General features: G+C 41.5%; 1 protein-coding gene across 1 annotated transcript; it reads right to left on the minus strand.

The window, feature by feature from the left end:
* Window positions 1-1,807: 1,807 nt before the first annotated feature.
* LOC111960080 (phospholipid scramblase 2-like) lies at window positions 1,808-8,299 on the minus strand. Its single transcript, XM_023981985.3, has 7 exons — window positions 7,660-8,299; window positions 5,556-5,887; window positions 5,083-5,125; window positions 4,687-4,907; window positions 3,739-3,900; window positions 3,352-3,513; window positions 1,808-3,220 (listed from the first exon to the last, which is right to left on the minus strand). Exons 1-7 carry the CDS (start codon window positions 7,670-7,672, stop codon window positions 3,194-3,196), a joined length of 960 nt encoding a protein of 319 aa, XP_023837753.1. The 5' UTR covers window positions 7,673-8,299; the 3' UTR covers window positions 1,808-3,193.
* Between the last annotated feature and the right edge of the window lie 3,410 nt (window positions 8,300-11,709).

Below are 11,709 nucleotides of genomic sequence, written 5' to 3' on the forward strand. Positions count from 1 at the left end.
GTCAAGATGTTGGTGATCATGGCTAGACAGCAATATTGAAGTATTGACGCCGATTTAAGTCAAAACTGTAACTTGGCCACTCATGTACATTCACTGTCTTCTTGGTAAGCAGCTCCAGTGTAGATTTGGCCTTGTGTTTTAGGTTATTATCCTGCTGAAAAGTGAATTCCTCTCATAGTCTCTGGTGTAAAGCAGACTGAAGCAACTTTTCCTCTAGGATTTTGCCTGTGCTTAGCTCCATCCTGTTTTTTATTCCTGAAGAAATCCCCAATATTTGCTAAAGGGAAGCTTACCCACACCATGATGCAGCCACCACCATGCTTGTAAATAAGGAGGCAGTTGTGATGTTGTTGGATTTGCCCCAAACATAAGACTTTGCATTTCAGCCAAAAAGTGTATTCCTTTCCTATGTTTTTTTTGCAGTGTTACTTCAGTGCCTTGTTGCATTCAAGCTGCGTGTTTTGGGAATATTTTAATTTTGTATAATTGTATTATTGTATTATTTTAACTACAATAGTGTCGCTACCATCACAGCCATTGAACTCTGTAGCCAATGGCTCAATGGTAACACAGCAGTTTCATTCCTGTCCTGCAGCTCAGTTCAGGATGACAATTTACGTGTCTGGGTGGTTTAATACATAATCCACAGCATAATAATTAACTTGACCATGATTAAAGAGCTATTCAATGTCTGATTTGTTATTGTTACCCCCTTTCACTATCCTTTGATTCTTTCGAAAAGCTTTGTAGTTGAATCTGTACTTGAAATTCAATACTTGACTTTACAGATGTGTGTATGGGGGACAGAGAAAGAGTTAGTAATAAAACAAATCCATGTAACTTATGTGATTTGTTAAGCCAAATTTCCTCCTGAACTAATTTAGGCTTTCCTAAACAAAGAGGCTGAATACAGATGCAACAACTGTATTTTAGTTATGAATATTTGATTTATCTTTAAAAAATATATATATAATTTTACTTCCTCATTTAAGAGCATTTTGTGTAGATTGTTGACAAAGAAATGACAACTAAATCCATTTGAATCCAACTTTACCCCAATAAAATGAAGAAATTCAAGGGGTCTGAACACTTTTGCAAGGCACTGTGTTGTATTAGCATTGATTATATTTGTTGAATAAATTGTTGATACAAATTGTGCATGAGCTAGTGATGTGTACATATGCCCCTCAATTTAAACCCAGTCAAGAGAGCTGGGATGTTGTAAGAATCAAAAGATGATCTACAGAGTGATGTAATTTCCTTTCAGAGGAAGTGTTTGTCAATTCTCTGCTTTGACTTCCTTTACCGCGTTAGTTGAGGAAGGTGAATTGTGAGCTTCTCGTTACGCTGTCTATAACTACAGCTTTACAGGAGCTGGTCACATAGGGCTGGAGAATCCACATTACTAGGGAGGGACATGAGCTTATTTTAACCTGTACCTCAGCATGCTTCCAGCAGGGGGGGGGGTTAATGAGAGCACCTCTCCCTTAGTGGGACAGGCCTTTTTCTTTCTACTACAGGGCTTAGTTACATTTCAGGCCCTCCTGGCACATTGCCACTACCATTTTAGGAATGGTTAAGAGTTATGGAATGAGACTAGGGGCCATAATGTAATTGACTTGGAAAAAGGTGGATGGAGACTGGAGAGAGACGAAAAGCCTGTGGTGATCGGATCACAGACCTAAGACTCAATTCAATCCGTAACACTAATGCAGTAACATTGGCTTTAAATGTATTTATGTATGTAGATCTCCAGCGATACGGATTGAGTCGAGATCCGAGTGTAAAATACAGGTCGCGCAGAACGAAAAGGTACAAAACTGCTTTATTTACCACAACTGTTTGACTCAGGGCTGGATTCAATCTGTAGTGCCGAAGATATGCATGGTTGAAATTCAAAAAGTCATTTTCGATTGAGCCGACATAAGCAGAGTTTACTGCAAATGCAGAAACCTTGCATTTAAATTTCAATCAGCTTTAACGCTGAACTTCAGCAATACTGATTGAATGCAGACCCTTAAAGCCTAATACAAATTTAACAAACCTTTCCCTAAACAGTGCAAAGAGTCATCATACTCACCCCATGAACAAAATGACACTATTTAACACCAAGGAAACATTTTACCATGAAATTGGCCCCAACTCTTCACTGTGTCCCTTAAGTCTGGTAAGCACATTCCTTCATGATGTGGGAGTGCCCTGCAGTGATATATTCTTCTGGGACAAAGTAAAAAAATAACATTTGAAGTGCATGAACGTAAATATTCAATGCTTCGCATCAATTATGTTACTTGATGATGATAGCTCCTTGTATCTGACCATCACTGCTGCAAAAATAAATGTCACCTCACTCCCAATTCCCCAGTGGATACAGTTACTATTAGAAGTAGTAACATTAAAATGATCGACAGCGTGAATGAATGGTGCTTGTCAAGGAACAATTGAGGCCTGGAAAAATATACACTAAGTGTACAAAACATTAGGTCCACCTTCCTAATATTAAGTTACACCCCATTTTGCCCTCAGAACAGTCTCAATTTGTCAGAGCATGGACTCTACAAGCATTCCACAGGGATGCTGACTCCAATGCTGCCCACAGTTGTGTAAAGTTAGCCTATGGGTGGCGGACCATTCTTGATACACAAGGGAAACTGATGATCGTGAATACGCCAACAGCATTGCAGTTCTTGACACAAACCGGTTTGCCTGGCACCTACTACCATACCCCATTCAAAGGCACTTAATCTTTTTTCTTGCCCATTCACCCTCTGAATGGCACAAATACACAATGTCTCAAGGCTTAAAAATCTTAACCCTGTCTCCTCCCTTTCCTCTACACTGATTGAAGTGGATTTTACAGGTGACAACAGTAAGTAATCATCATTTTCACCTACTGTAGATTCACCTGGTCAGTCTCATGGAAAGAGCAATCTGTCATAATGTGTACATTTGCTTTACAAAAGACATGTTGATGCAAAATATAATCATTACACACAAACACAGAAAATACCAAAATAAAGAATCTAGAATGTAATACTTCAACTGAAGCTGTATGGTATGATAAAATGCTTGCCATGGCAGTGACTAAAAAGAAAAAACTGAAATAAAGTATTAAGAACATGTAAAGTTTCCATACTGTTCTGAACCCCAAATGCACATAGATAACCAAGAAATCAATTTGAGTTGAAAGTGCTCAGTCCTTCTCGAAGAACATGAAATCCTGTGAAGCAGAAAAGAGAGAAATGTCAACTAAATTTCCTCCAACAACTGATCATCTTATCAGCATAGTAATAGGCTTTACACGTCAAGTTCTGTGATTACATTTTTTTTTTTAAAGACAAATTTACTTACAATGAGGAAGCAGGCACCCATGAGCACAGCCTTCATCTTGACGTCCAGATCCATGGGGAACTGGATGCCAAAGTTGTCCGTGTAGGTGAAGACCTCCTTTATCAGGCCACCCCACTGCTTACTGATGCGGCCGATGGGCTTGCCTCCATCTTTCCCCGTCAGCTACGAGGGGGCAGCAAAACACATGGGTCAGATACAAAGATTTGTCCACTGCACCTCATCACATCCCTACTTCTGAAAGGATTGGATGAGTGTGTAGACAAAAGGGTAACTTATCCAATCTTTTCTGGTCTAAAAGAAAAGTCAAAGATAAGGTTTGTTCTAGTTAAATAGGACTATTATGAACTGATTTCACCGAAAGAAAGCCCAAACTGTATGACCCTTCACCTCAAAATTGACATCCCCGCAGCAGTTGCAGGCAAAGCAGGGTCCTTCCAGCTTCATTACGGTCTCCTTGCTGGCCCCCTTGATGGAGAACTTGGGCACGCAGGGGTTCCAGTCCTGGGACACATAGCCTATGGTGGTGCCAGGCGGGGCTTGGACCTCGAGCTGAGGGACACACAATTTGAAAGGTATTTGACCATGTTTAAAATCAGGCTTCGGGCTGTACACCGTGGCTTTAAATAGCATGTGCTTGGGTTACTGCAGAGCTCGCTTCCGCAGGTAATATGGCACTAATTTGATGAGTGCATTGATGTCTGATATTGGCGTAGTAATCACTATTATGACTGAGGTAATATGCTTCAAATGGTAACTGTGGGGCTATGTCTCCATAGACACTGAACTAATGTGTGAAAACGCAGTCATAAGGGACCTTAGGAATGTACTATACTTCACGGCTCCACCAGTACCCGAATACCAGAGACCCTATCCGGGACCCGAGCAGGTCCAGATCCAGAGTTCTAAATAATGTCACAGGTCAGAATGTACTGTAGTTAGCCTGCCAGAAAATGTGATTCACTAGAGACAGAGCTGAAAGGTGAAGAGATGGCACCAGATCAAGACGGTCTGGGAGAGGGTTTGGACTGACAAAAGGACCATTCAGCGTCATTCATGGATCTTTACAAAGCAGACACTAAGGATTTGGTAGGACAGTCCAAAATGGCTTTGAGTCCAACAGTTTCTTTTTAGCATTAGCATCGTTAACTTGTAATACATAGTGTTGTATAGCAATGCTAACCTGAGGATAAATAAACCAATTGCATTTTAGGTGACCTGTCCCTTTACTCCTAACACATCAAGACTCAATATGATGATTTTATGCATTTTCTTTCCTGGTTTGTGTCCTGTTTACATAGTCAAATATTTGTCTCAGGGTTCAGCACCCCATCGTACCTCTTGCAGGCAGCAGGGGCAACAGCAAGAGGCACAGCGGAAGGGTCGTATGAAGCGGATGACCTCGCGGTCCGTGTTGTCCTTGATCTTCATGTCGAAGCTACGCAGGGCGCCGCAGCAGTTGCGCGTGCAGCAGTCGTTTTTCTCCTTGGCCTTGTAGATCTTCTGACCCAGGCTGTTCTTGATCTCGTACTGGTTGTTGGTCTCAAAGCCAGTGAACACTGAGGAGAGGGGAACGGAGGGAGGAGAAGGAAGAGGGAATGGTGGGAGGACAAACGCAGGAACGTAAACAGGAAAACAGTAGTTTGGCGGTGGTCACTTACTCCTCATGATCTATCAATTTTTACAATGCCTTTACTTCGGTTCTCTGTACTCAGATAAGACTAGCAAGCTCACCTTCCAGCAACTCCACTTTTTGGTGTATAAGGATCTGGTCAATCTGAAATGTAGAACAGAGTATGAGATACAGTGTACAAAACATTAGGAACATCCTTCATGACAGACTGACCAGGTGAATCTAGGGGAAAGCTATGATCCCTTATTGTCACCTGTTAAATCCACTATAAATCAGTGTAGATGAAGGGGAGGACACAGGTTAAAGGACTTATAAGCCTTGAGACATGGATTGTGTATTTGACCTTTATTTAACCCAGAAGACGCTGGGCCAATTATTCGCCGCCCTAAAAGACTCCCAATCACTGCCAGTTGTGATACATCCCGGGACTGAACCAGGGTCTGCAGTAATGCCTCTGGCACTGAGATGCTGTGCCACTCAGAAGTCCCTGAGTGTATGTGTGCCATGCAGAGGGATGTTTGTGAAATCAGTGTATTTGACAGCCTGTTGTGATACTCTTCCCAAGCAAACCTACCTGTGTTAGGTACTCCAGACCAGGTGGAACTCCAACAGGCACAACTGCTGCAGGGGCTGGGGAGATGGCTGCAGGAGGGCCCGGGTTAGGTGCACCGTATTCAGGCCCAGGCATGGGACCACCATAGCCTGGGCCCATTTGAGGTACCCCATATTCAGGCATGGGCACAGGCTGGTACATCACAGGCTGGCCTGGGTGGGGTTGTTTGTGGTTGTAGCCCATATGGAAGCCAACCAGTGGGGGAGCATGGTTAGGGTCACCATACCCACCATGAGGAACAGGGTAGGGGGTCGTGGAGTAACTTCCAGGACCCTGGTGAGGGGATGGGTAACCTGAGGAAAGTCAGATTCATATTGATAATATATTTAGATTGATAAAAAGCTAAACGTGAATATGGAGTTATGGATGCAAAAGTGGGGAGCGTGAACTGGTGTTATTAAAGCTCATGCATTAGAGATTCTGCATTAAGGAAATTATTGTATGGCATTAACAAAAGTGGGCCGTATTGTTGGACACCAATGGACTCCCCACACCGTACCACTCATTTAATGGAAACTGCAAGGAACAAAAGTAATTTTCCACATTATCTAAGCTTACAGCAACGTAGTCAGCCTTTTACACAGCAAGCTTTTTCTTATCTCCAATACATAGGAATAATTACACAAATCCTATGGGGAAAATACCCAGGGGGAGTTTCATTACGGTGCAACAGGGACATTTGTGATGTTGTCAAGAATCTGCAGTTGTCCTGCTCAGAATCTAATTCCAGTCAAAGCATTTTGACCACTGCTTACTATTCTTATCAGGTAGTGGCTGGATGGAAAATCATGACTAAAAACATACAAAATGGGTACTTTAAAGATTAATATTTTGAATAAATGGTGAAAAATGACATTTCATTATCTAGACGACTCCATATTTAAAAACACTATAAAGGAGTATAATTACAAGATGTCTATCATATACACATTTCACAGATCTTACAGGAGGGCATGTATAGGTCTAAAAAGGGACTAAAATTGCCACGTATCATGATTCTCAAAAATGGTTTGTGATACAAATATAAAAACTATGTCAATCATCCTTCCTCCCAATGAAGTTTCTATGTGAAACTTGCCAGAACAATCTGAGACTCCAAAAGTATTTCCAGGCTACGCTGGCATGGAATCACCCAGATGTGAGCAAAGCAACCCACTATGAAATGTGGCCCTATCTCCCCACCCCTTTCCACATTCCTACCTCTAAGGAAGGAAAACAAAAAAGTTGACTAGCTTGCTTTTTACTGAAAATTTGCCCCTGGATTACAGACACCTAGACCAAGAGTGGGGAGATTGAGACCAGCTGATGTTTGCACTTTTCCTTTTTGTAAACCACTGAATGTAAAAATATTGTTTTGGAAGTAAAGAACATTTTTACATCGTATTTAAATGTAAGAACATGTAAATAAGAATGTTCTGAACTGACTTACCTAGTTAAATAATTGGGTGATGGACATCCACCATTTCGTATATGTTACGAATAACAATTCGTATTGTATGTTACGAATTTGTAAAAATGTACGATAATGTAACGAATTCTCAGAACGCCAGCAAAAAACGCCTAAATTGACATGCTGTTTATGAGTCAATTTGACTACCTTTGGATTATAATTGGATTTTAAGGCTCGTACGAGTGTCCTGCTTAAGATAATGTCTAATTGTCGCAAATCAACTGCATCATACTAAAAAACACTAACCAGTACAATGGCTTTTTGGATAGCCTTTGCTACAGCCTGTCAATGTACATTAGCATTCTAGCTAACAACCGCTACATCCGAAATAGTTATTTTGCAAAGACCAACCAACTATTTTACGCGTATGAGATCCCAAAACAGTTATTTTGTTTAAGTAATACAAAACGTAATTCTAGACTAGGTTGAATGGGAGCAGATGGCGATGACTTTCTTTCTACAGCCAAAAGTTGAGCTTCTGTGTGTAACGTCAGTCATGTACTGAAAAGTGGCCTATGAACACAGTTATCCTGCAAAGATGCAATTTATGAGAAAAAACAAACAGCAACACCAGTATAATATGATAACTAAATTAGATATGTAGAACATATTTACCTGGGGCTGACATGACTTAGTGGACAAGCAGTGGATAGCAGGCGGACTTGCTCGTAACGATGTGCGCTGAAAGTCGGGAAGCAATTCAGGGAGTGAGTGGGTGATTTAATAAAAACCAAGAACGCAGACATGAAACAGAAACAAAGAAGCCTGGGGAAGGAACCAAATGGAGTGACATAGGGCAGGTAATCAAGGAAGTGATGAGTCCAGGTATCTGACGATGCGCTGGTGCGTGTAACGATGGTGACAGGTGTGCGCCATAACGAGCAGCCTGATGCGCGAGAACCTGTCGCCGGCTGGGATGCAGGAACCTGACAGGCAGGGGAGCCTGGCGATCCGGTTGAGACATAAGAGCCTGACGATCCGGTGAAGGCATGAAAGCCCGGCGAGCCGGCTGAGGCAGGGGAGCCTGTCGATCCGGGCTGAGGAATGAGAGCCTGTAGCAGCTCCCAGACCCAACGTCATTCCCACCTAACCCCAAAAAACACTCCATGATGCTTCCCTTATGTGAGGCGTCATTCTGTAAGGATGTGCGCTGAGAGTCGGGAAGCAAGTTCAGGGAGTGTGATTTAATAAAATAATCAGACCATAATACAAAACAAGACCGCACAGAAATGAAATAGAAACAATGACATCTGGGGAAGGAACCAAAGGGAGTGACAAATATAGGACAGGTAATCAAGGAAGTGATGGAGTCCAGGTGAGTCTGACGACACGCAGGTGCGCGTAACGACGGTGACAGGTGTGCGCCATAACGAGCAGCCTGGTGACCTAGAGGCCGGAGAGGGGCACACGTGACACTTGTCCACTCCGGTAGACACTATGGAGGAAAAAGAAAACTATGGCAAGACCAATTTCAGCACTCTGAGTCAAACACATCAAAATATATAAACATGTGCCCGTTATGGCGCCACTGATATGAATGTTCTTGCATATGTTGAGTCTTGACAGTGTTTGCAGCATGTGTACCAAATATGAATATTCTTGACTGATTCATATGCATTTATGTTCCAGAACACGCCCACATTAATGTTTATTGGTCAATAGCGGCAATGTTGCACTGGTGTGGAAAATATTGCGTTGATAGACCGTTGTACTGTATATCAAGTTTCATGCAGATCGGTCATTCGGTTCTAAAAGAGTAGCATTTTAATTGTTTTTCACAAAATTCTAAATCGAGGAAAATACATCATGGAGGACCTTATGGATCCAAAGGAAAATGTGTTCCTTTTGAAGAGAGGGACCGATGTATCACCTTTCATAACTCTAGGTAAAACAGTGTGAGTTGCGTGAACTTTCAAAGTTTGCATTTTCCGTCTCTTGTTATAGCGCCACTATCTGGCCAATCAGTGTAATTTGTAAATGCCTGATCTCAATGCATCATTCACCCGAGTTTCGTCAAAATCGGGCCAGTGCTGTCTGAGATACAAACGTACGAATGAACGTACGGGGACAGAGACAGATTCACATGCCCCTCCCCGATTTCATCGTGGGGGACAATGATGGGTTGGTGGGTTAGGGATATAAAAACAGAGCAGAGAGAGCAGGGTTGTTGTGAATGAGAGGGATAATGACACTAAAACATGTCCACCAGTCCAGACAAACCATTCACAATAAGACGCTATAAAAACAAACTTTGTCCTTTCATATTCTCCAACATAAGATCTAAAACATGCATCCATAGAGCCCCACAGTGGAGTTGTCATAATACCCAGAAAACCCAGTGGTCAAACAGGGAAATGGTTCCAATCGTTTTTCCACCATTCATTTTTTCTAAAATCCCCTATGGGAGAAATGAATGGTGGAAAAACCGTTGGAACCATTTCCCTGTTTGACCGCTAGGTTCTATGGGTATTATGACTCATTTTGTGGTACTCTATGCATAAGTGCAATTAGCCACTCAATGTTCTAAAAGCATGTGATTATGCAACTTGTTTGATACACAGTACAATACACCCAATAAGCAAATAAGTCTTTTAGTTTCTTCCAATAGGGTCTGGCTCCAGAAGGTACCTTCTCACACCACAGACACTGTGAGATGAGACAAGATGTCAATTGGTGACAGAGAGAGGACGCTGTGTTACTGCCACCAACAGCACAGGTGTTGAAATTACATTTAGAATCAGAAGTTAGGCACTAACAAGTGTTTGCTAGCTAGCATTTTACTAGCTTGCGTGTAGGACGTTCACCCATAAAATTAATTCATTCAAGGATTATACAAATATGTCCATTCAATAGAGAATTGCGTGAAACATTACATAATATATACAGTTGAAGTCGGAAGTTTACATACACTTAGGTTGGAGTCATTAAAACTCGTTTTTCAACCACTCCACAAATTTCTTGTTAACAAACTATAGTTTTGGTAAGTCGGTTAGGACATCTACTTTGTGCATGACACAAGTAATTTTTCCAACAATTGTTTTTACAGACAGATTATTTCACTTATAATTCACTGTATCACAATTCCAGTGGGTCAGAAGTTTACATACACTAAGTTGACTGTGCCTTTAAAAGCTTGGAAAATTCCAGAAAATTATGTCATGGCTTTAGAAGCTTCTGATAGGCAAATTTACATAATTTGAATCAATTGGAGGTGTACATGTGGATGTATTTCAAGGCCTACCTTCAACCTCAGGGCCTCTTTGCTTGACATCATGGGAAAATCCAAAGAAATCAGCCAAGACCTCCACAAGTCTGGCTGATCCTTGGCAGCAATTTCCAAACACCTGAAGGTACCACGTTCATCTGTACAAACAATAGTACGCAAGTATAAACACCATGGGACCATGCAGCCGTCATACCACTCAGGAAGGAGACGCGTTCTGTCTCCTAGAGATGAATGTACTTTGGTGGCGAAAAGTGCAAATCAATCCCAGAACAACAGCAAAGGACCTTGTGAAGATGCTGGAGGAAACAGGTACAAAAGTATCTATATCCACAGTAAAACGAGTCCTATATCGACATAACCTGAAAGGCCACTCAGCAAGGAAGAGCCATTGCTCCAAAACCACCATAAAAAAGCCAGACAATGGTTTGCAACTGCACATGGGGACAAAGATTGGACTTTTTGGAGAAATGTCCTCTGGTCTGATGAAACAAAAATAGAACTGTTTGGCCATAATGACCATTGTTATGTTTGGAGGAAAAAGGGGGAGGCTTGCAAGCCGAAGAACAACATCACAACCGTGAAGCACGGGGGTGGCAGCATCATGTTGTGGGGTGCTTTGCTGCAGGAGGGACTGGTGCACTTCACAAAATAGATGGCATCATGAGGAAACAAAATGATGTGGATATATTGAAGCAACATCTCAAGACATCAGTCAGGAAGTTAAAGCTTGGTCGCAAATGGGTCTTCCAAATGGACAATGACCCCAAGCATACTTCCAAAGTTGTGGCAAAATGTCTTAAGGACAACAAAGTCAAGGTATTGGAAGTGGCCGTCACAAAGCCCTGACCTCAATCCTATAGAAAAATTGTGGGCAGAACTGAAAAAGCTTGTACGAGTAAGGAGGCCTACAAAACCTGACTCAGTTACACCAGCTCTGTCAGGAGGTATGGGCCAAAATTCACCCAACTTATTGTGGGAAGCTTGTGGAAGGCTACCTGAAACGTTTGACCCAAGTTAAACAATTTAAAGGCAATGCTACCAAATACTAATTGAGTGTATTGAAACTGCTGACCCACTGGGAATGTGATGAAAGAAATAAAAGCTGAAAAAAATCATTCTCTCTACTATTATTCTGACATTTCACATTCTTACAATAAAGTGGTGATCCTAACTGACCTAAGACAGGGAATTTTTACTTGGATTAAATGTCAGAAATTGTGAAAAACTTAGTTCAAAAGCATTTGGCTAAGGTGTATGTAAACTTCCGACTTCAACTGTATAACAGAAAATTATTAGTCAAGGACTGAAATATATACATTTATGTACATAGTACAGTGCAAATTACAATTACAAGACATAAAATGTCAGTGTCTCTTCACAGTCCCCTTTGTGCAGGAAGGTGTTATTTTATAATTAAATAAAAAACTGTTATTATTGCT

Source organism: Salvelinus sp. IW2-2015, linkage group LG37 (genome assembly GCF_002910315.2).
Source record: "Salvelinus sp. IW2-2015 linkage group LG37, ASM291031v2, whole genome shotgun sequence".
NCBI classification, from domain to species: Eukaryota; Metazoa; Chordata; class Actinopteri; order Salmoniformes; family Salmonidae; genus Salvelinus; species Salvelinus sp. IW2-2015.

Excerpts from the sequence above, each read along its gene's own strand:
- LOC111960080 (XM_023981985.3), bottom strand. Across the intron at positions 3,901-4,686 it reads GCCCCTGCTGCCTGCAAGAG|CTCGAGGTCCAAGCCCCGCC; the intron begins GTACGATGGGGT and ends TGTGTCCCTCAG. Across the intron at positions 3,514-3,738 it reads GCGGGGATGTCAATTTTGAG|CTGACGGGGAAAGATGGAGG; the intron begins GTGAAGGGTCAT and ends GCCCCCTCGTAG.